Raw genomic sequence first — 25,436 nt, 5'->3', positions numbered from 1 at the left:
TCAGGTTCCTTCCAAAGGCAGGGGGGTCTCAAGCCAACGTTCTGTAGTTTGCTGTCCCTCGTTTTCCGATAGGGACCCAAGTTATATCACATACTAGACGCCGTGCTTTCCCCGTGTCCTCACGTGGTCATCCCTCTGTGCGTGTCTGTGTCCTCATCCCCTCTTCTTCTAAGGACCTCAGTCCTACGGGATCAGGGCCCACCCTACTGACCTCATTATACCTTCGTCCCCTCTCTAAAGACCCCACCTCCAAACACAGTCCCATTCTGAGGTCCTGGGGTTAGGGCTTCAACACGAGAATTTTGGGGGATATAATTCAGCTGTTACACCTACTCAGTGACTTGGTAAGTGTAGATCCCCCAGAGCACGTGGACCTTAGTATAATGTACCTCGAGCAGTTGTTTTTTTCTGTGCATCCTCACTTAAGTGATCAGATGGGCCCAAACACTGTGTATAAAAGCAAGTGGAATCAGTCTTGGAAGTTCTGTGAACATAGGATGGAGACCACATTGTATCTGGATGGGGGCCACAGGGTGTTTAGGGCCACATGATGAAGGGCACATTTTTTGTGGGAAAAGACCATCTGTGAGGAGTGCATTTAATCCCCCAGCTGTGCACCGGGGTCACCTCACCCAACTCTCTGGAAAGATGGGGTCTTGCTGGCATTTCCTGAGGCCACGAGGAACGCTGATGATCCCAGGTATTGAGCTGAACAACGATTATTTGGAGGTAGAAGCTGCTGCTGAGTGACTTGGCAAGTTCGCCAGTGGTGGTATTATCCTAAGTTCAGTATGCGAACCGGTGCCGTTGTATTTTTGAGAAGATGCCAGGGCTCTCATTAAATGCACATTGGAGAACATGTTCTTTTCGGGGATGGAGCCGTTCCGAAGGCCAGCTCAGCCCGTGGAGATAATTTTAGAAGAGCTGAGTAATTGTCTGGGATGCAAAGCCAAGACTTCCCTGGGACACAGGCTTGGGGTGTGCCCAAACACCAGCCTCTCCATGCCTGCTCCTTGCCCTTTGGGTGTACAGGAATTGTTGGTGTCCCAGAGCTGTTTGACCTCAGGACACGGGTTCTCCACCCTGGCATCATCCTCTCTGGTGGGACAGCTCTGCGTCATGTAGGAAAGTTTATGGCCTCCGCATGCTCCTCCCACTCACTGCCACTAGCAGGCTATCTCCGGTGGGGACAACCAAAAATGTTTATATTTGGACCTTGACGAAATAACGTCATAGGGGGTGAAAGGGTCCTCAGTGGCAGACCTCTGCGCTTGAGCAATAGGTAGACGATAGGTAGCAATACATAGGTTTGATGGAAGCTGCATAGATACATCCATAGTGGGTACAGTGGATGGATGGATGGGTGGGTGGGTGGATGGATGGATGAATGGATGGATGGATGGATGGATGGATGGATGGATGGGTAGATGGATGGATGGATGCATGGATAGATGGATGGATGCATGGATGGATGGATGGATGCATGGATGGATGGATGGGTGGATGGATGGATGGATGGGTAGATGGATGCATGGATGGATGCATGGATGGATGGATGGATGCATGGATGGATGGATGGATGGATGGATGGACCAAAGGAAAGCACACAGGGTGGGTAGATAGATGAGACACTGGTACATAGATAAATGATGTGTAGATGGATACTTGTTGTTTGACATTTTATTAATTTTTGAGAGAGAGAGAGAGAGAGAGAGAATACTTCCTGCAGAGCAGGGAGCCCGATGTGGGGCTCGATCCCAGGACCCTGACATCAGGACTTGAGCCGAAGGCAGATGCTTCACCGACTCAGCCCCCCAGTTGCCTACATTTTTTTCCCCTACGGCTCTCAACCGACTAGACGAGGTCCACCTACATTATGGAAGATCATGTGCTTCTCCTAAAGCCGATTGACAGTAGATGTCAATCATCCAAATATCTATACCTTCCCAGCAACGTCGAGACTCCTGTTAGACCCCATGTCCGGGCACCAGGACGTAGAGCAGTTGATCCATCAAACTAAGTGTCACAAGGGGCAAAAGCACAACAGAGCTTGAGCAGAAGAGCAGAGCATTCCCTCATAGGGCATTGGGAGAACCCAAGGTAACAGGGTGCAGGTCACCCGGGCTGCGTAACGAAGCAGGACGTGTTGCCTGCAGCCACGGAGTCCAGAGCCCGGGCAAACATCATGGCCAGAAACCCCTGCTCCTGACTCCAGCCCTCAGCAAATGTGTTGTCGTGCAAGTCCATGTGGATCCCCGAATGTTTGCACCTTCACGGGACTGGGGAGTTTGATCTTGTCTGTTCTCCGGGTGGCTCCTCTGTCTTCCCTCCCTGGGTGATGTCTTTTGGGCCCCTTCCATGCACCTCTAGGTGGCCGTGCATGCGATCCTGCTCGCCCTTTCTGGGCCCAGCCTCTAAGCCGAGATCTCGATTACTCCATCAGTGATGATCAGCTGCGGACCCCACAGCAGGCCCCTGCCCGGGGTGACCCACTGCATGCGAGCAGAGCCAGGCCTGTGCTTTAGGCTACGATAGGTGTCCATGTCCACCACCTTGGGTCTGCTGTCCCTGTCCCTTTGCCCGTGCTCATGTCATTGGTGGAGCTGTTCCCCTGTTGCCAAGGGCGCCTTGGGGCAGGGCTGGTTGCCACGGAGCCAGGTCGAAAAGGAGAAGGAACGTTCCAGAGCCTCAGGTTGCACAAAGAGGTGAGCAAGAACGGATAGGGTGACACGCGCAGGCGGTCTCTCGCGTTCATGGTTTAGGGCAGAGGCGCACCCTTACCGTAGCCCCAGGAGAAATTAGGAGACTCCTTAAATGAGCGAGCTTGCGTTTCCAGTCAATTAACACCTTCGAGGACGAGCCCCGCCGCAGACATTGCAAAGGGAGAGACAGTGCTCGGTGTTAACAGCAGAAACCATTACTCTGCGCTGAGGTCAGGGACCAGGGGGGCCCAGAGTCGGAACGTCCCGTGTGTTCCTTGTCACCGTAAACTACGGCCTGTTTCTTTTTTTGCTCTTCGTAGGTTCACACGTACTCTTGAATGCACTTAAAAAGTTTAATTTTCTCCTCTCATCCCAAACATACAGTTGGCCGTCTCACCCGTTTGTAAGTGGGCAGCTCAGTGGCATCGACACATTCACGCTGTTGTGCAGCCGTCCCCACCGTTATGTCCAGCGCTTTCCATCATCCCAAACTGAAGTTCTAGACCCCATGAAGCTGTAACTCCCCATTCCCATCACCACAGCCCTTGACCCCACCATCTCTGACTCTATGCACGTGATTCGTGTACGGACCCCATATACGTGGAATCAGTTAGCATCTGTCCTTCTGTGTCTGGCTCACGTCACTCAGCCCCATGTCCCCAGGGTCCGTTCACATTGAAGCAGGTGCAGAACATCCTTTTCAAGGCTGACTTGTATTCCATTCTATGCATGGGCCATATGCTGTCTAGCCACCCATGCATCCATCAGTGCATCCAGTTATTTATCCATCCATCCATCCATCCATCCACCCATCCATCCATCCATCCGTCCACCCATCCGTCCATCCATCCATCCATCCATCCATCCATCCATCCACCCACCTATACATCCATCCACTGATCCATCATCCATCATCCATTCTTCCATCATCATCATCATCATCCATCCACCTACCCATCCATCCATTCCTCCATCATCATCCATCCATCCATCCATCCATCCACCCACTTATCCATCCACTTATCTATCCATCTCCACATGCACTCATGCATTTTTCCATCCATCCATCCATCCATCCATCCATCCATCCATCCATTCATCCACCCACTTATCCATCCACTTATCTATCCATCTCCCCATGCACTCATGCATTTTTCCATCCATCCATCCATCCATCCATCCAACCATCCGTCCACCCCCAGACACTTGGATTGCTTCCACATCCGGGCTCTCATACTAACGCGATGAGGACCATGCGGTGTGCAAGTATCTGTTCAAGTCCCCGCTCTAACTGCTCGAGTGCATTTTCAGTCTCGAATTCTATCTCCCTCCCGTTGGTGGTGGGATTTAAGATTTTCTCTTGTTGCTTTTCCTTTCCTTGTTCAGCTTGCTTCACGCAGGACTCTCCTATCTTCTTCCCACCCTCCCTCGTGACCAGGTCATCCCATGCACAGTCTGAGATGGATTGTTGTGTCCTTAAAGTGTGTATGCACCTGCTCTTTATTTTATACCTTCCCTCTGTTTCCATCCCACCTTCACTGGGATCCCTTGTGGGGGTTTTTGAGAGGACATATTTGGGATGTTGGTGTTGGAGCAAGTGTGTGCACGGGTGTGCGTGTGCTCCAGAAATCCTGCTCTCATCACCACGACCACCTTGCTTCCAGTTTTGGACTTGGCGACTCCAGCTAAGCCATGCTGCTTGCTTCACCCCTGTTGCCCCCTTGAGCTGGATGTTTGAGGCCCACTCCTGGTCTGTCCTGTTCAGATGCCTCCCAGGCAGTTCACAGTCCTTCTGTCCAAACAAGAATTCTTGACCTTCCTCCTGGCTTCCTATCCCCAATCATTTCTTCCTTTCGACTTCCCCAGATGGTCCTTCCAGCCCCCCGGGCACCATTTTTCTTTTTCTTTTTTTTTTTTTAATTTATTTTTTATTGGTGTTCAATTTGCCAATGTATAGAATAATACCCAGTGCTCATCCCGTCAAGTGCCCCCCTCAGTGCCCATCACCCATTCACCCCCACCCCCCGCCCTCCTCCCCTTCCACCACCCCTAGTTCGTTTCCCAGAGTTAGGAGTCTTTATGTTCTGTCTCCCTTTCTGATATTTCCCACACATTTCTTTTCCTTTCCCTTCTATTCCCTTTCACTATTATTTATATTTCCTAAATGAATGAGAACATACACTGTTTGTCCTTCTCCGATTGACTTATTTCCCTCAGCATAATACCCTCCAGTTCCATCCACGTTGAAGCAAATGGTGGGTATTTGTCATTTCTAATGGCTGAGTCATATCCCACTGTATCTAGAGACCACATCTTCTTTATCCATTCTTCTTTTGATGGACACTGAGGCTCCTTCCACAGTTTCGCTATTGTGGACATTGCTGCTCTAAATATCGGGGTGCAGGTGTCCTGGCGTTTCATTGCATCTGTATATTTGGGGTAAATCCCCAGCAACCGGGCACCATTTTTCATCTGCTTTTCTTTGCTCCTGTGTTCACTCCAGCCCGGGGCCCTGCCCTCTCCAGTTCTGCTCCACATCTCCAGATCTGTCCAGTTCAGTGGCATCTTCACAGAAGCTACTGCAGCTCATCCACATGCCCCGCTTTCTTCTCAGTGTCCACTCTGGATACCAGGCTGGAGCTTCCTTCTGACATGAGCCCTGGCCTGTGCCAGTGTCTGCAGTGTGATCCCATGGAGGGGTGTCCTTTGTGTGTGGTATAGAGTGCAGGCTCTTTGCCACATCTCAGTGTTTGCCTGGTGCCTCTATTTCCCACCTTCTTAAGTGTCCCACGTCCAGCCTGCTTTGACCACAGGTGCATCCTGTCTGCAGGGCCTTCCCTCCACCTTTCTTGACTCCCCACTGCCATTCTGTGTTTCCTCCTTAGGCCACAGGGCTCAGGACTGGTCAGCACAAGAGCTGCCCTTTACAGGGCTGTGTACCTGGCACACAGGGGATCCTTGGTCAAAATTTATCCATAAATGAAGCAAAGTGCAAGTGAGTGTGGAGGTGGATAGAGTGTGTTTCCTTAGTTTCTGATCCCTGGTGCGCAAGCAAGACTCTAATATATACTGGACTTGAGATCCAGAAATGCCTCCTTCTCTCATACCACTCATGACAAACCTGCTTCCTTCTCTTGCCCCCTTGCAGTTTTGCTTTTTATAGACTCAGCGCCAGGGGCAGAGTCCTGCAATGAATGGGAATGAATTAATTAGCGCACTGACTGATGCCTTTAGTCCTTTGTTTCTCATTTTCTTAACTCAGATTTTATTTCATCTGTGGCCGCCTAGACTCCTCTGCTCCGCCCACAAGCCCCAAGTAATGACTTAGTGCCTCAGATGTTTTCAGAATAGTAACGTCTCAGCACCTCTTTGAATATTTTGGCTTTTATTAATAACACGCAACACGTTTCACATTCTTTCCATGTAAGAAAAGTCTTATTAATGTAAATTTGTGCCCATGGAATTTTTTTTCCCCTTAGGATATTTATTTAGCTTGAAGAAAGGCCGAGGAACCAGGGACCCGCAGGAATTTGTTTTTTTCTTCATAGTCTCTCTCTTTTTTTTTTTTTAAGATTTTATTTTTATTTATTCATGAGAACCCCCCCCCCCCCCCCCCAAACACACACAGAGGGAAGAGGGAGAGAGAGAGAGGCAGAGACACAGGCAGAGGGAGAAGCAGGCCCCATGCAGGGAGCCTGATGTGGGACTCAATGCTGGGACTCCAGGATCATGCCCTGGGCGGAAGGCAGGCGCTAAACCGCTGAGCCACCCGGGCTGCCCTATAGTCTCGGTTTTTGATTCCTTGTGCAGCCCCTTTATTTGAAAACCACTGTTTCTCAAGGGTGCTGATGACCCATGCACATGCATGTGATGTGTGTGTCCGTAGAATTGACAGCCTGCTTGATAGAGAGAGTCTATTTTAGGGTTGTGGTTGATGCTTTGTTTGATTTTATTGAGAGATCCGTGCAACAAACGTGTAACAAATAAGTACCGGTCTAGTTCTCCCCACTCAGCCGTTTGTGTGTGTGACATTTGCCACCGTGATGTTGTGATTTGTAAGAAATGCATGTTTGCTCTTCATCCCTGGCACTGAGCTCCTAAAACCCTTGGAATTTCCTCAGTGATAAGAGAGACAAAGGTGGCTTTTGTTATGTGAAAGAGGTGACTTTGGACAACACCCTGGGGCCCGGCTGGTTGCCAAGGGAACCAATCCTGTAATTGGGAGATTGGAATTCTTGGCCCCACAGTAGATAGGCAGCCGCCGGCAGGGAGGGCAGAGGGGCTGGAGGCTGAGTTAATCCTGTGGCCAGTGATTTAATCATCCTTGCCTACGTGATGAAGCCTCCATGATACCACAGAAGGACAGAATAGGGGAGCTTCCAGGATGGTGAATTTGGGGAGATTTGGGAAGAGTGGTAGACCTGGAGCAGGCTCGGAAGCTTCTCCTGCATCTCTTCCATCCGGCTGTTCCTGAGTTATGTCTCTATGATAACCCGGCGATCCCCTGAGTAACATGTTGCCCTGAGCTCTGTGAGGCCCTCCGCCAGCTTAATGGAACCCAAGGAGGAGTCTTTGGAACCTCTGCCTTATAGCAGCTCTATCAGAAGCACAGGACCTGGACTTGTGATGGGCATCTGAAGTGCATGCGTTGAGGGGCGTGTTGTAGGGCTTAACCCTTACCCTGTGGGATCGCCTGTTGTCTCCAGGTGTATACAGTGTCAGAACTGAGTTAAATCGTAGGACACCCAGCTGGTGTCACAGAACGACTTGGTGGCTTGGGGGAAAAAGAACAACACGTGTTGGAATTGGCAGCAGGATGATGAACTTTAAATCCTAACTTTTATGTGCTTATCTATATCCCAGCCTCTCCACGGACGAAATTACAACTCATCTGGCACCCAGGTGGTAGACTCTGAGATCAGCCTGCATCTCCTGATCTCCAGCCGTACTGTCTTGGGGATTGACACATTCCACTTGGCTGGATGCTGAAAGTTCTCTTTCCTTTCTTACCTTGGACTCTGGATGGGCCCTGTTCTAATCTCCCCCATTGTGAATTATCTCCGACGCCTTTGGAGGGTGAAATTAGGTTGCTTTGGGACATGGCGGATGCATTGTTCTCAAGAGCTGAGAAGGGATCCGTGTAGATTATTACCCAGGCTGTGGAGCAATAGGAGTGGGTATAGAATATATGTAAAGAATGGGTGCATACTAATTGGTGTGTGCGTGTGTTGCGTGAGTGCATGCACGGCCTTAATGCATTTGAGTGGTAGGGACATAGGGTTTTGCATATTTTCCTGTCTTTTCAAAGGAGTTCAACAAAGTAGTGGAAAATGGTAATGCTCTGACTTGGAAAACTTTGACCATTTGGGGACTTTACAAGGGCTCAGGGCTGCCCCGACAACATTCTGGAACACGTTTTCTGGTGAGTTCCACCTAAATATGCTACTCATCCCATTCCAGAGAAATCCAGAACATCACCAGCTTACTACATAGAGAGGTTCATTGTAAAAGCTCAGCACTCTGGTGTTATTTGGACCTTAGGCGATACTACCCCACCAGAGTGCTGACGTCGTTGTTGGAGTCCACGCTCCCCCATGAAAGCAGAGTGTGGCCGCCATATGCATTTGAAATACTCAGCATTTATATGGAGGCGTCACGGGAAGGAATGTTCCTGCCATATTAATCGAGAAATGGAGCATGTGGCTGAAAGAAAACCCTCCTCTGGGCTTTAAGTGATAGAAAGAGTATAGCTAGCTAGTGAGTCATGTAACCGTAAAAGATTTCTCCAGGAAATGACCATAGCAACGAAAAACCCCAAAACACTGTTCCTGCTTCCTGTATCCGTTCATGCCTCAGTACTGCCAGTCTTGAGCCTTCTGAGCTACAAGAGACGAGAAGGGGAAGCAAGACACAGAAATCAGAGCTTTCAGTAAGTGAAAACGGGGGCCTCCTACGAGCCCCGGGGTTGCCTTGCTCGTAGCAGCTGGGAGAGAGCACGGCATTTGTGCAAAGCCCTCGTGCGGGTACGCGCCTTCCCGAATGGCATGCTCACCGCAAAGGCTCTGCACGTTTCCACTGCTTTTTTGCGTACAACCCGGGTTTTGCCAGCCTGTAAACACGGTGATGGACAAACTAAGCATTCTTTCTTAAAATGCTTTCCTTGGACATAGCCGAGTTTTTCTTTTCTGCGATTGGGATTTTTTGTCCTCTCTTGCGTCCCGTGTCACAGTGTCCTGACCTCTGCATATTATCCCTTTATGATTTCCCCTTGAGTTAGTCTTCATGTCATGGCAAACTGTGTCCCCCAGTGCTTTGTCTTTATTTTACTTTATTGGGATGGCCCATCCCAGCAGGTGAGACCCTCTGGTACAGCAGGTGCCCTGAGCATCCTCCTGCAAGGATGGATGGATGGTTCTCTGGGGCGTAAGTGTACTTCTGGTGAAGCCCGGATGGACGCAGCTCATGGGGAGTCAGCTCTGCAGGGAAGCACCAGACTGTCCTGATCCCAGAAGCCTTGCGGCGTTGACAGCATAGTGTGGCCGTGGTTAACATCGACCTGGGCACCCCGCCCCCATCCTGTGGGGTGGCTTTCACGGGGGCTCGTCTCATAGCCGGGATGGTACCAAGTGCGAACTTGTGCTTCCTACATCTTCTCAGAAACGCAGCCCGTGCTTCCAAAGCTCGTTTCTCTTCTCCCCACGTCTCCTCGACGAGAAGACATTCTTCCTCCATCACTGCCGATCCCCCTACGGGTTTGTTTCATTTCCTTCAGCCAAGACTTCTCCAATACAGACGGGACCTGGCGTCTTTTGTCCCCCCCTCCACCCCCTGCCTTCCCCATCACCACCTCTCCTTCCAGTAACAGAGCTCGGGAACGCCTTCGTAAGGAGGATGCGCTTCTTCTGACTCTCTCGGGAAGTCTCCTATCCATCACTGCTTAGAAATCTTACGTTGGACATTTTTACTGGCCACCTTTTCCCGGCAGGTGTTTGGGAGGCATGGTGTTCACCTACTGTACGTTTTTTGTCTTCATTAGAGTGCTGGGTGTCCGAACTGGGTGTGATCCCCTAAAGATGTGTCCAGTGTGTATGAGTTTGCTTTGGCTGCCAAGACAAATCCCACATCAGGGGCCTTAAACAACACACATGCCCCATAGTCCTGGAGGTCGGGAGCCTGAGATCCAGGCAGGGCCGAGGCTGGTTCCCCCTGAGGCCTTCTGGCATGGAGACCCCATGTTCTCCCCGTGTCCTCACGTGATCGTCCCTCTGTGCGAGTTTGTGTCTTCATCTCCTCTTCCTATAAGGACCCCACTCCTATGTGATCAGAACCCACCCTACTGACCTCATTGTACCTTAATCCCTTTTTTCAAACACCTTTTCTCCTAATATAATCCCATTGTGAAATCCTGGGGGTTCGGGCTTCCACATACGATCTTGGGGGACCCAATTCATCCTCTTGGCCAATGTGTTATGAAAACACGGTATTTACTTTTGTCCGTTCTGAGACCTTGGTGCATTTTCCAGGATACCTACACCCTGACGGGTATCTACACGCATGTTAACATCCACCTGAACCGTAACGTGTGCCTAGACGCAAATCTTTTTATTTTTTTATTTTTAAATTTTATTTATTTATTTTTTCTTTTTTTTATAATTATTTATTTATTTATTTATTTATTTACTATTTATATGTGTGAGAGAGAACCCAAGAGGGGTTGAGGGGTGGAGGCAGAAGCAGACTCCCCGCTGAGCAGGGAGCCCGATGTGGGACTCGATCCCAGGACTCTGGGATCATGACCTGAGCTGAAGGCAGATGCTCAACCACTGAGCCACCCAGCTGTCCCTCTACCTAGAAACCCAGCTGCCCCTGAACGTGTGTCTATACACGTCACAGCCCATCTGTTCACATCTATGTCTCGCAGGTTTTAACATCCGCCCATCTGTGTATTTGGCACCCGTTCCTCCGAATGAGCATCTTCCCGTCTGTGTACGCGACACCCGTCATGCCCCCCTTACCCACGCTGTGCCCTGTGTCTAGCTGACGCCCGTTGGTGTGGCTCCCCGGCTCAGCTCTCCCCACCCCCCGCGCTGCTGTCCCGCAGGTTCTGGACGTGCCACGACGAGCGCTTCCTCTACATGCTGATGGAGTTCGTGCCGGGCGGCGAGCTCTTCAGCTACCTGCGCAACCGCGGCCGCTTCTCCAGCAGCACGGGGCTCTTCTACTCGGCGGAGATCATCTGTGCCATTGAGTACCTGCACTCCAAGGAAATTGTCTACAGGGACTTGAAGCCCGAGAACATTCTGCTAGACAGGGAGGGTCACATCAAGCTCACCGACTTCGGCTTCGCCAAGAAATTGGTAGACAAGTAAGTGGTCACTGCCTCCCGCCCCCCGCTGCCGCCGTGTCCGGCAGCCACCCTTCGGCCCCCTGTTCCCGCCAGTTGGGTTGTTTGGGGATTCCATGTGGAAGTGGGGTCGTGCCCTGTTTGACTTTCCGTGCCCGACTTCTCTTCCTTGACATAATGGCCTCAAGGTCCATCCAGGTTGTCACAGATGGCGCGATCTGCTCTTTCAAGGACGAACGAGATAGCCCATTGCACGTAGAGACCACATTCTCTATCCGTTCATCTGTCAGTGGACACCCGGGTGGGAATATGGGGAGGCAAGTATGTATTTAAGGTAGCGTCTTCGTTTTCTTTCCATAAATACCCAGATGTGGAGTTGCTGGGTTGTAGGGTAGCTCTATTTTTAACTCTTTTGAGGAACCTCTACACTTTTCTCCAGAGCGGCTGCACCAGCGTGCATTCCCACCAGCCGCGCACGAGGGCTCCCCTTTCTGCACATCCTCACCAACACCTCTTACGTCTTGCCTTTTCATTACTAGCCGCCAACAGGTGTGCGGTGGTATATCTCCCGTTACTTACTCTTTTTTTATCAGGATTATACGTGTGTGTATATTGTGCATCAAGAAGCTCTCTCCTCTTCCCCTCAGCTCATTTCCTCTCTTAGCTGAAAACCACTTATAATACGCAGGTCAGACTGTTCTGTTTTTTGGATCCAACTCCTGGGGCAGCTTCCAAAATTTTGCTTGTCCCCTATGAATCCTCATGCATTATACTTTTTTTTTTTTTAAAGATTTTATTTATTTAAGAGAAAGAACAAGAGTTAGAGAGCACAAGCAGGACGCAGTTGCAGGAGGAGAGGGAGAAGCAGGGAGCCCGATGCGAGACTTGATCCCAGGACCCTGAGGTCATGACCTGAGCTCAAGGCAAATGCTTCATCGACAGAACCCCTGGGCGCCCCATGCTTTAAGCTTTTGAGAGCTTCCTTTCTGTCATTCATTTTGCCTTTTGGGAGGGGGTAGAGGTGCATATGATCAGTTCATCATCTTTGACAAGAAGGGATGATGCACAAGGTCACCTTGGGGTCTTTTGAAAATGACTTTGTATCTTGGTTTTTATTTCTGACAGTAACCAAACAAGGAGAAAGTCCTCTGGCTGAGCAAGTAGATAATCAGTTCCAGTGTTTTTCAGTGGAAATGAAGGCATGGGATATCCGCTGTGCCGAGTATTTATGGGTCAGCTGAGTTCTGTCCTTAGGTCTCTAATGGCCCACTCACCGGAACAAACATTCTCAGCCTCCTTTGCACCGGCATCGATCTCATCAAGAGCAGCCCCATAAAATGAAATCCTAATGGAGTTGGGCGTAAAACGCCTTTTTAGCGTACTCCGCCCGATGGTCGAGAGTGCCTCATTTCCCTGGGAAAACATTTACAGCCAATATGTGCAATTATGCGATATATAATGTATAAAAATACAGCATCCAGCTTCCGTGAGGCTGGTGTGCTTGCACAGCTGGTGTGTGTTGATGTTCGTGGGTCTTTCAGGGCCGCAGTTTACAAGGAGCATATTCCCTCCATTAGGAACAATGCAGCCCTTACATAGAGAATACAGGGAAACCATAATATTTTCAATCCCATTCATATAAGCCAGAAGTCTTGCTTCTCTTGGTGTCTAAAGATTCGCTTTTGAACATAATTCTAGATTTTTTTAAAAAGATTTTATTTATTTGTTCATGAGAGACACAGAGAGAAAGGCACAGACACAGGCAGAGGGAGAAACAGGCTCCCTATGGGGAACCTGATGTGGGACTCGATCCCAGGACCGTGGGGTCACACCGTGAGCCAAAGGCAGACGCTCTGCTGCTGAGCTACCCAGGCGTCCCTAAGCATCTAACTCTTGATCTCAGCTTTGGTCTTGGTCTCAGGGTCGTGAGTTTGAGCCCCACGCTGGGTATAGAGATTACTTAAAAATAAGAACTTAAAAGAGAAAGACAATACACTTGTGTTGTTCCATTTCTTGATAATGTGGGATTGGCTAACATAATTCTATTCCTTGTATTATGGAAACATCTGCATTTATGAGAAACTTGATTGTGTGGAGGATGCAGTTTTGTAGTAAAGGATTCTTCTCTGACAGTTATTAAGAAAGGGGCCATCCCAGGAACACTTTGTGAGGCAGTTAAATTCAATCTGATTTTCCGTTATATAATTCTATGTCATATCTAAGAATAAAGCACATAAAAATGAAGTACTTTCACATAGACCTATGAAGACCCTATTAACACAGAATAATTGGTTTATAACATGGAGGCTGCCCCCTATTGACAGCATGTGGTATATGGTACATTTACTTTTCTTCTTTTTAAGTCTATTTATTTATTATAAAAAGGATTTTATTTATTTATTCATGAGAGACACAGAGAGAGAGAGAGAGGCAGAGACACAGGCAGAGGGAGAAGCAGGCTCCATGCAGGGAGCCCGATGTGGGACTCGATCCCAGGACCCAGAATCATGCCCTGAGTCGAAGGCAGATGCTCAACCACTGAGCCACTCAGGCGTCCCTTCTAAGTCATTTTATTTGGAAGTCTGATTCAAGCCAACTACACATCAAATATTCCACAAATTCACTTGATTTTAAGTGTGGGTAGCCATGTTCCTCTGCTGTTAACGCAGCAGATTAAATGCATGTTGGTGACTTTCTACATCAAGCAATTAACATACGATGTGGAATTTTGGAAAAAAAGGCCTCATTACCATCGTGGTATGTTGCTTCTAAAAATTTTTTTCATTTTATTTTATTTTTTGATACGTTGCTTTTTCAAAGATGTTTATGTTTTTAGTCATGGGCTTAGATTGCAAAATCATTTCTCCCCCTTTATTTTTTTCTACGTGTGTTTGTTGGTTTGCCGGAAGAGGTATTTCCCTTCTGGGCCAGCTCTGGTGACGTGGTGCTCATGGTCTGTCTTCCGGTTCGGTATTCAGACAGCTGACCTGACTTTTGCTCAAATATGGGAAGAAATGTCCCCAGGGATCACCAAAAGACATGGAACCAAACAGAGTTTCATCCCCAATAATGTTTTGGAACACGTAATTCAAGAAAGCATGTTTCTCCCTTTTTTTTTTTTTTTTTACGGCGTGGCTTACAGTGAGGTGCTGCGAAATTCTTCCTAACGTACGAATCGAATTGTATGCTCGCTGGCTCACGGTGACTGCAGTTTTCATGCTTTCCCTCGGTTCTCAATAATGGATGGATTTTTCCTCTTCTAACGTAATCTTACGGAACTCTTGTGTAATTACAGTGATATTTCCTTTCATTGTATGAAAGTGACTGGCACACACACATTCTGTTATGCAGGTAGACTGTGTAACAGAATAAGGGACATGCTAGGATCCTTTTTTTTTTTTTAAGATTTTATGTATTTTGGAGAGAGAGGACAGGCATGAACAGGGGAGGGCAGAGAAAGAAGCAGACTCCCTTCTGAGCAGGGATCCCGATGGGGCACTTGATTCTAGGACCCTGAGATCATGAATTGAGCCGAAGGCAGACGCTTAACCAACTGAGCCACCCGGGTGCCCCTAGGATTATTATTTTTCATTTTCTAAAATGATTAAAACAAAAATACCAATACATTTCATTTAGTTATTCTATTTCAGTTTTTAAAATTTAAATGTAACATTGAATACTGTCCTTTGGATTTTCGTGCCTAGCCTCTTGCTAGGGATAAATAACATTGTAGCCAATTTTTTGCAATTGTTACTTAATATTCCCAAACAGCCACAAAAGCAGAGAGAAGAATTTACCTTAAAGCCCAGATTCAGTAGGCATCAAAGCTTTGTCACCTCACTTGACTTTTTGCCTCTCCCACATTTTTGTTCCTTGTATTATTTTTATTTTTTTCCCTTGTATTATTTTTAAAGCAAGTGCATACCACGCTCTCTCTAACAAATAATGATTTAAAAATAAAATAACATCTGTGCCATTATCACATCTTACAGAATAAAAGGAAAAATTTTTTAAGATCATTGAAGACCCAGTGAATATTCAGATTTCCCCCATGTCTGAAAAATGTCTTTTTCTTCCCTGTAAAGCTTATCTTTGCTTGCTTTATTTATTTATTTATTTTTATAAATTATTCTTTGCTTGCTTTAAAATGGGAAATTTCGGGGTGCCTGCCTGGCTCAGCTGGAAGAGGGTAGCCCTTGAACTCAGGGTCATGAGTTTGAGCCTCTTGTTGGATATAGAGATTACTTTAAAAAAGAGATAAACTTAAAAAAAATTAAAAAGTAAAATGGCAGATTTTATGTTCTGTGAATTTTGTCTCAATTAAAAAAGCAACAGGGGCACCAGGGTGGCTCAGCGGTTGAGCATCTGCCTTTGGTTCAGGGCGTATTCTGGGATCGAGTCCCGCATCAGGCTCCCTGCATGGAGCCTGCTGCTCCCTCTGCCTGTGTCTCCGCCTCTCTCTCTGTGTCTCTCGTGAATAAATAAATAAAATCTTAAAAATAAATAAATAATTAAATAAGCAACAATGGCCCCTTCAAGCTGCCCTCTGTACCGTTTTGCCAGAATCTCACTGGCTTGGAGAACGTCCTTGCTTTCATTGTCTAGAGAAAAGTCCCCCGGATCCCTGTTCACGTCTCCTCTCTACCCTGCTGTCGGCCACTTCTTTAAGGAACTCTGGACCCTTTTGGTGGGAAATAGTAATTTAAAAACTTCCCCCACCCCAGGGATACCCTTTGCTGTGGGGGTTTCATTGCTTCTAAGAGAATTCTGCGGGGGGGACAGAATTAAAAATACACATTTTTATTTTCAACAGAAGAGCAAACAATGACTCCAGACCTTACTAGTTGTATTTAAGACCATGAGTTCTTACGTATCTTTTGTGAATTATTCTTGTACCTCTTTGCTTACCCTAAAGCTCTCACCTACCTATTGCACTGATTCGCAGCAGCAAGTGCTTGCTGTGCTGCACACAGCTGATCTGGGTACGTGACCCTGGAGTTGAAATGTTCTGGCCTGAGGTGTGGGTTGCAATGTGTTAACCTGTTAGAAAACCCGCCAGAGGTGAAGCTCAGCTTAAACTGTGAAACTGGTGAGGGCCTCTGTTTCAGGGAAATGAAAACTGAAACTATAAAAGCTTGAGTGTTAGATGAAAGCCTGGCTTTGAAATCCATCCCTCTCTCTAGTTCTTTTCTCTACACCAGGACTCAGCAAACAGAGGCCCTTGAGATCTGGCCCACCGCTTGTGGTTTTATAAATAAAGTTTTATTAGAACATGTTCGCATAGTTTGTTTACGTCTTGTCTACAGCAGCTCTCATGCTACAGGAGCAGAGTCCTGTGTCTGCAGCAGAGACCAGATGTCCAGAGACAATATGTAAATGAATGAATTGCGGCGGTGTGCCAATAAAACTTTATTTATAAAATAAGTGAGGGGATAAATAAATAAATAAATAAGTGAGGGTCTTAGGAGTACGTAGACCAAGAGAGTGGTGCTTGGCAATGCATACCTTTAAAAAAAATTTCAATTCAATTTAATGAACATACAGTATATTTTTAGTTTCAGGGGTAGAATTTAGTGATCCAGCAGTTGCGTATAACCGGCAGCGCTCATCACATCATGTGCCCTCCTTCTTGCCCATCACCCAGGCACCCCATCCCTCCACTCCCCTCCCCTCCAGCGACCCTCAGTTTGTTCCCTAGAGCTAAGAGACCCTCATGGTTTGCCTCCCTCTCTGGTTTCATCCTAGTTTATTTTCCCTTCCCCTACGTTCATCTGTTTTCTTTCTCAAATTCCACATCTGAGTGGAATCATATGGTATTTGTCTTTCTTCACTGATTTATTTCACTTAGCAGAACACCTTCTGTTGCATCCATGGCATTGCAAATGGCGAGATTTCATTCTTTTCGATGGCTGAGTAATATTGCATTGCATATATAGACCACATCTTCTTTATGCATTTGTCTATCAGTGGGCATCTGGGCTTTTTCCATATTTTGGCTGTTGTGGACAGCAGTGCATACCTCTTTTTTAAAAAATTTTATTTATTCATGAGAGAGAGAGAGAGAGAAAGAGGCAGAGACACAGACAGAGGGAGAAGCAGGCTCCATGCAGGGAGCCCGATGTGGGGTGTGGGACTAGATCCCAGGTCTCCAGGATCATGCCCTGGACTGAAGGCGCCGCTAAACCGCTGAGCCCCCCGGGGTGCCCCAGTGCATACCTCTTAATACCAATTTACTTTCTACACAATGAAATTATATTATCTTTTCAATATATTCTCCACCTGGCCATTTCCACAGAAAGTTTACTGACCCCTGAACTAAGACCATGTGCTGTGTGAGCTGGTTAAAACTGACCAGAAGGTATAGTCATACCGTGGATGGTTGTTCAGCTGCAAAAAATAAGAAAACCACAGCATCACTGAACCTTGAGAGCAATTACCATGACTGAAAGGAGCCAGACCCAGTTGAATTCACATATACCAGGTACCTGATGTACTCAAATTGTGGAGTCAGAAGTAGAATAGAAGTAGCCAGGGCCATTTCGCCATGCTGTCCTCAACGCAGCCTGTCTGCTTGTGCTTTGCAACAGTGTTCGTCGACCCCACACCTTCATTTTCACCCTCAGCCTCTATTAATGGAAGTCCCTTAGAGGAGGGATTAGGAGTGAAGAGAGGAGCCATCAGTGAAGTGAGAATTGTTCCCACTCTGTAGTATTGTAAGAATGGGTGGATCTGCTCATTGGGAAGTACATCCTTAGAAGAGTTCCTGGCACATAGTAAGCATTGAGTAGACATAAGGTGCTTCCGACTTTATCCTCTCCATCATCACTATCAACCATCAGCACCACCATCACCAACCTAACGAGCATAATCACCATCATCACCATCCTCACCATCCTCACCATTACCGTCACCACCGCCATCACCATCATGATCACCATCATCACCATCACCACCATCACCACCATCAGCACTGTCATCGCCAGCATCACCATTACCAGCATCACCATCATCACCACCATCACCACTGCTATGGGCTGAATTACGTCCCTCCAAAATTCCTGTGTTGAAGCTTCAACCCTCCCAAGGTGACCGTATTTGGAGATAGTGCTTTTGAGAGGTAATTGAGGTTCAATGAGGTCAGGAGCCTGGGGTTCTAATCTGAGAGGATTGACAACCTTATAGGCAGTTGATTTGTCACAGGTCTGGGGGCTGGAAGTCCAAGGTCTACGTGCCGGGCAGCTTGGGTCCTGGATGAGGATTCCTGCTGATCTTTGGATGGCCTCGCAGTGTGGAGAGAGGTCTCTGTCCCCTGTCTCCTTACAGGGACACCAGTTACTGGGTTAGCATCTTGACCCAATATGACGTCATCTTAATTACATCTGTGAGACCCTGTTTCCGAATGAGATCACATTCTTAGGCTCTGGGGTTTAGGACTTTTGGAGGAACACAGTTCACCGCTGGACAGACGCCCCAGGAGGCAATGGGAGGTTCAGAACACACGAGCATGTGGACATCGGTCCCTTGCAGAGTCCCGTCCCTCTGTGGTTCATGTGGTCTCCTACCCCGTCACGGTGGTGCTGGTAGCAGTGAGCAGACTGGTGTCACCTGGCCTGCTCTCGTGAGCTGAGTGAGCAGGAGGAGATAAGACCGGCAGCATGGATAATTCACAGGCTGCGCCGCAGGCTCTGCGTAACGCCCGGGGCTGGTCGTCTCATCTTCCCGTGTCTCCCGCAGCCCGAAGCCCTGTAGCCACCCACACCTCGCTGCACGTCCACGCAGCACTGGGGGCCGTTTGCAGGAAGGAAGACGCATCGGGCTACCCGACGCAGCTTAGGAACTGGAACGTCGTAACAGCCTTCCGCCTGTGCCCCTGACCCGAGGACGGGGCTTGAAAGACTCACCTTTCCAAACGCAAGTGGAGACCTGATGTACCTGATGCCTACGGTGACCCGCGGCCACCTCCACCTGCTTCTAATAGGAGCTGGGAACTCGATTTCCAGCCAGCTTCAGGCAACCCTGGGCGCGCCACCGGCCGGGGACTCCCGCATGAAGGGCCCCCCTCAGTTGGCAAGATGGGCGCAGGTGGCCTGCAGGTGTGCCCAGGGTGTCAGGTGCCAAGTGGAGAACCGCACGTGACACTCCCTGGCGGGAGAGCCCCAACCGCACGCAGCTGTCTCTCTCTGGTCACAATTTCCCAGGCCCTTTCCAAACCCAGCCTCTGCCCAGCCCCTGCTGAGATCCCGCTTGCCTTCCCGCCACCTTATCAGACGCTTCTTGCATCTCTCTTCCTTGGAGGACACCCCTCTGCGCCGGGTCTCCTCCGTCTCTGCACTTTTTATAAAGATTGTTGCAAAAGGTACTTGGTATAAAATTGACCGTCTTCACCGTTTTCAGGCACACGGTTCACTAGACGCACCATCCACCTGCAGAACTCCGCATCCTCCCCAAGCGACGCTCTGTCCCTGTTCAGTGGCCTCCCCAGCCCCTGGAGCTGCCACCTGCCCTCTGTCTCTGCCTTTCGCTGCTCTGGGGGCTCCATACATGTGACATCATACAGTGTTTGTCTTCCTGGGTCTGGCTTCAGTCACTCAGCATCGTGTCCTCGAGGTTCACCCATATGGTAGCAGGTGTTATGGGGTTTTTGCCTTTTTCAGGCTGAATCATGGTCCATTGTGTGAAGGGACTGCATTTCCTTTATCCATTCACCCGCTGATGGGCACTTGGGTGGCACCTGCCTCTTGGCCATTGTGAGTCACGCTGGTCTGACCGTGGGTGTGCCAGTAGCTCCTCACCCCCCTGTCTTGGTTTCCTTGCCTCATCCGCTTGCAGTGCCCGAGGGATCCCTGCCCTCCACATCCTCGCCGACGCTCCTGGGTTTTTAACGGCCGTCCCGACGGGTGTGGGGTGGTCTCCACGTTTGACCGTTTCTTTCCTGGTAACCAGGGAGCAAAGCCACAAGGAGGGTCCCAACTTGGCACTCACGGAAGCCCCGTAGCAGCCTCTCTGTGAGCCGCCGCTGCCCACCTTAGAGACCCGGCGTCCTGTGTCCTTAGAGTGTCAGCGGGCCAGGGCCTGGGCAGTCACTAAAGAGGCCGGCGTGGGGGTCTGTCTGGCCGTCCTCTTGGCCTCCAGGGTTGTATTTCCACATTCCCCGCTGTCGGTTCGCTCACGTTCCATACAGAACGTGTGCGGCCGAGCCCACAGGTGCTCCAAGGGGAGGGGGAGGCATGTGCGTGGTGGCGTGCGCTGTCCATGCCCTTCCCAGGGTCCCGCAGCAGCACCCTGACCAAGGAGCTTCGGGCAACGGTACTCTCCCGCGATTCTCGAAGCCAGAGCTCCGGAATGAGGTGCTTGCAGGGCTCTGGTCCCACAAAGGCTCCCAAGAGAAGGGTCTGCCCTGAGCCTCCGGCCTGGCTTCAGGTCACCTCATGCGGTTCCCAGAGTGTAGACACCATCCCTGTGCCCCCACGGGTCTTCCCTCCGTGCGTGTCCGTGTCCGTATGTGTTTTTTTTTTTAACCGCACCCATAATGAGGTATGATCGACAAATAAGAATCGTATAGAAGGTATATAGTGTGATTTACTACAGGTCATGGTGGGATGACCGCTCCCAAGTGAAGGGACACATCCCATCGTCTCACCTGGCTCCCATTCTTTTCGGACGGTGAGGACACAAAAGGTCTGTCCTCTCGGTAGACTTCAAACGTGAAATAGTCTTATTCCATCTCAGGACTTAGTCATCTCTACCTGGAAGTGTGTACTTTTTTTTTTTTTTTTTTAAGATTTTACTTAATTATTCATGAGAGACACAGAGAGGTAGAGACACAGGCAGAGGGAGAAGCAGGCTCCATGCAGGGGAGCCCGATGTGGGACTCGATCCTGGGATGTCGGGGTCATGACCTGAGCCAAAGGGAGACGCTCAACCGGTGAACCACTCAGGTGCCCCAACTCTGTACCTTTTTTTTTTTTTTTAATATTTTATACAAATGAGTTTTCATAGCAAACCCCTCCATGCTGAGGCATGTACACCAGGAGAAAATGAAGACACTCGGTCTTGCGTTTTTCCATAGAGCATAAAATTTGGAGATCTCAGCAGAAACGTGACACATCTGTGAATTTTGATTAAACGTGGTGCCTCTTTTTCGGTATAAGGAGAATTCCCTTACGAGGACAAGAGGAAAGGCAGGGCATTTTCACCTGTTGGGGAAAAGATGTGAGAGCGAGCACAGGGAAGGGGTGACCAGAGTAAAACCCGGCACAGCCGACCACGAGAAGCTCCACCATCCAAGCTGGGTCCGGTTTGGGGGGCGCTCAGCATCCCCTACTTGCAGCCTGCTGTCTTCTAGGCTACAAGCTACCTTTTGGGCAAGTCTCCGCTCCTCTGCAGAGACAACCCTCCAAAAGCCCCCTGCCCCCTTGAAACACCAACTATGTCCCTTCACATACGGATTCTAGGAGCCACCGGTGAGATTAAAATGACCAGGAACCCGCAGTATCGCAGCAAACGCCCACGCTTTGCAGGAGCAGGTGGGCAGGACAGCTGGCAGTAGCTTTTTCGCCTTTGCTCCGGAGGACGGGCCTGCCTTGCGCGTGGAGGGGTCCTGTGGGTGGACGCTTGCGTGACTTTCCATGTCGTTTCATAGGAAAGCGGGTCATGCGGCGTTTTTGCGTTGGAGCAACAGTGGTGAGCAGCAGCAACGGCGGGCGGCTGTGAGGGCAAGGATGTGCCTTCGGTTGTTGGGGCTAACGGGTGTTTGTAAGGGCACATGCCCTCCACGTGTGTCCACGGGAGCGGGTGGGCACCGTGTGGTCACCGATGTCGTCATCATGTTCAGCGCTCCCGGGCCGTGCGCTCGCCAAGCACCGCTAACGTGTGTGCACGCCCTTCTCTGTCCCCAGGACGTGGACCCTCTGTGGAACGCCCGAGTACCTGGCCCCCGAAGTCATCCAGAGCAAAGGCCACGGGAGGGCCGTCGACTGGTGGGCGCTCGGCATCCTGATATTTGAGATGCACTCGGGGTGAGTAGGGCCCCCGTGGAGGATCAGCGTGGGCCTCCGTCCCGTGCTCCTAGAACCGCGTGTTCCCGTGGCACCGGGATCAAACACTCCAGGTGTAGGCACCGCACACGCGGGAAGTTCCTCTCCCAAGCCTCCCCCGCGTAGAGGACGTGGACGTGGGGACTCCTCCTGGCCCTGTGGCAGGAACGCCCTTCTCGGACGGGGCAGCCCACAGGCACCTGCGTGCGAGGGACGCCCGCTGCCTCCTCCTGTCCTCCTGTCCTCCTCCTGTGTGACCTCCTTCAGCTCACTTCTTTCCCGCTGCCGAGCTTGGTAGACGCTCCGAGTTTATCCCCAGTTGCACCCGAAGCCACATTCTCTTCCACACCTGATTCCCTGCAGGGCAAGAGCAGAGGGTTTGCCCAGAAATCTTGCCTTTCAGTTGGAAATAATGATGGAAACAGACCTATTTCTGCACTGAGAGTGTGGCCAGAATGGAGTGTTGTGAAAATGTGTATTTATTTTTCTATTTATTTATTAACTCTCTACCCGTGCATCTATCATGTTAGCTCTCATCTATGTGTCTGTCGTCTCTTATCACCTCTCTGTATCTATCATATCTGTCCATCCATCTGCCTTTCTCCTTGTCCATCCATCGATCCTTCTATCCATCCATCCATCACCTACCTACCTACCTATCTGCCCATCCATCCCTCCCTCCCTCCACGCATCCATTGTGTCTATTTATTCTCTCTACTTGTCCATCCATCCATCCATCCATCCATCCATCCATCCATCCTTTCTGTCCATCCATCCATCCATCTATCCCTATATGTATGTACTTATCTACCCATCCACCATCTATCCATCCATCCACCTACTCTCCCATCTATCATATCTATTCTGTGTACCTGTCTGTCTGTATATTTGTTGATCCATCTGCCCATCCATCCATCCATCCATCCAGGCATCCATCATGTGTCTTTCTTGTCTCTACTTGTCTATCTATCTATCCATCCATCCATCCATCCATCCTTTCTATCTATCCATCCATCCACCTATCCCTATGTCTATGTACTTATCTACCCATCCACCATCTATCTATCCATCCGTCTATCCATCCATCTACCCAGTCACCCATGTGTCATATATCCTGTCTACATGTCTGTCTATATATTTATCCATCCATCCATCCATCCATCCATCCATCCCTATATCTACTTATCCACCATCTATCTATCCATCCACCCACTCTCCCATCTATCATATCTATTCTGTGCACCTGTCTGTATATTTATTGATCCATCTGTCCATCATCCATCCATCCATCCATGCATCCATCCATCAATCCCTATGTCTACTTATCCACCCATCCACCCACTCCCCCATCTATCTATCATGTATCTATTCTGTCTGCCTAAGTATTTATCCAGATATCCATCCATCTGTCCCTTCATCCATCATCTATCTGTTCTCTTGTATTTTCCATTACTCTTAACCCAGAGTGTCTGGCAAATCACACGGAACCAGATTTTTCAGTAGACACCCCAGCCCGTGAAATCCCAAGGAGAGCGGAAGGTTAAAATGAATCAGGCATTGTCCATCTATGGAGAAGATACCACAGTTGTGAATATTTATGTGCCCGCATTCAGGCGAGTCCCCTCGCATGCCCAGCAGCACATTTCCCTTCCTTAATGTTATTGACCACTAGAGGTCAGCATTGATTAACGGTAAATCAACCCTGGCGGCCAGGGCTTCGTAGCTGAGGTTCCCTGGCTTTGTTTTCTCGTTTTTTTTTGTTTGTTTGTTTGTTTGTTTGTTTGTTTGTTTTTTATTCATGAGAGACACAGAGAGAGACAGGCAGAGACCCAGGCAGAGGGAGAAGCACACTCCATGCAGGGAGCTCGATGTGGGACTCGATCCCAGGTCTCCAGGATCACGCCCTGGGCTGAAGGCGGCGCTAAACCGCTGAGCCACCCGGGCTGCCCTGTTTTCTCGGTATTACTGGGGTACGTTCTAGTAAATATATTCTACATATAGAATAATGTGAGATATTATTACTAAATACAAGTTTGAAAAATAATATTGATAGAATATAACAAAATATTGGAATTAAAATAGAATAAAATCTAATTAAATTAGAGTATAATATTAGGATGGAGTAAATACGTTAGGATTACTTTGTAAAAGCAATTATTAAAATGATTAGAATATTTTTAGGATATAATCCATTCAAATATTAGAATAGGCTGTATAGAACATTAGGAAATAGGATATTTCTAATATTCTACTAGAATTTTAGCACATTTCTTCTAGCAATAGCATTTAAGATAAATAGTATCTAATATATCATGAGGCTCTGTTTCTAGAATAATTGATGATGAATTGTTAAAACTCACTCGCAACCAAAACACCATGACCTGACCTTTGCATTTCTTACGAGGCAGAGCCCCGTGTGTTCACTGGAACGTATTTCCATTTTTGACGTTTCCAGTAGGAGGGGGTCCAGGCTTCCTGGAGGGATTTCTTGAGAGACTCGAGAGCGTGCACGTCCCACAAGCCTAGTCGATCCTTCCTGGGAGTTCCTTGACTCCCTCTCCATTCCTGGCACACTCCGCGGCCCCCTGGACCACTTCTGAATTTCCTTGATGTCCCCTCCAGCTGCTTCCCCTCCTGCCCTTGGGACGTTTCCCTGGCAGCAGCTGGAGGTGTCCTGCACACACACCAACCAGACCGCGGTTGCTGGAGGTGTATAAAAAATAAATGCATCCACATTCAGACCTGTAGTCAGAAGGAAAGCTCTCACGAAGCTCCTGAAAGAGACTTGTGGAGCCCCAGGATTCCCGTGAGAGGGAGCATCACGGCCGTCACGCTTGCAACAGGTGCCCCTGGGACTCTTTCTTACTCTCTGCTCTGCCCCCAACCCTTGCACGGCCTGGCTCTTTGTCCTGGCCACTGTTTCTGAAGGACACATTGCACGTTTTGTGCGCACGTACCAGGGAAGGGGTTCTCTGAGGAAGAAGTCAAGTACCCAGAACTGGTGCCACCTCTCCGTTCTGTTTTCTGTCCAAGAACTCTTTCTTCTTTTCCTCAAACCCGCGTCCAAAGTGCCCGCCTTCCAGGGCCAGTCCTTTCTGTGGTTGTCCAGGACAGTGCTCAGGAGCATGATGTTACCGCGACCGCGGCGCCTCTTTCTGGACCATTCCGTTCTACTGGAAGGTGTAGGTGGGTAGAGCGGATATGTGAAAGCCATCACGGGGAGATGATGGGAAAAGCAGCAAAACTGGCATGAAGCTGGAAGAGGAAACTCTTGACCTTCCTTCATGCTAGTGAGAAGATGGCCCTTCAGAGCGCCGCTGGCACCATAGACAACTTTAGGTTCCTTACGTAACA

At 49.0% G+C, this 25,436-nt stretch overlaps 1 protein-coding gene across 2 annotated transcripts in view; it reads left to right on the top strand.

Moving 5' to 3' along the window:
* PRKX (protein kinase X-linked) overlaps nucleotides 1-25,436 on the top strand; it is a 74,024-nt gene that overhangs the window by 31,461 nt on the left and 17,127 nt on the right. The window contains exons 1-3 of one of the 2 annotated variants that reach the window (XM_035711724.2): nucleotides 8,480-8,631; nucleotides 10,804-11,067; nucleotides 21,945-22,064. In XM_035711724.2, the coding sequence (XP_035567617.1) occupies nucleotides 8,495-8,631; nucleotides 10,804-11,067; nucleotides 21,945-22,064 (521 nt within the window). In that variant the 5' untranslated portion in view covers nucleotides 8,480-8,494. Of the gene's footprint in view, nucleotides 1-8,479; nucleotides 8,632-10,803; nucleotides 11,068-21,944; nucleotides 22,065-25,436 lie in introns of those variants that run through there. The other variant, XM_025435735.3, reaches the window with a different exon arrangement.

Source organism: Canis lupus, chromosome X (assembly GCF_003254725.2).
Source record: "Canis lupus dingo isolate Sandy chromosome X, ASM325472v2, whole genome shotgun sequence".
Taxonomy (NCBI): domain Eukaryota; kingdom Metazoa; phylum Chordata; class Mammalia; order Carnivora; family Canidae; genus Canis; species Canis lupus.
The sequence above is the reverse complement of the archived record's forward strand: the minus strand, read 5'-3'. Positions and strand labels throughout refer to the sequence as shown.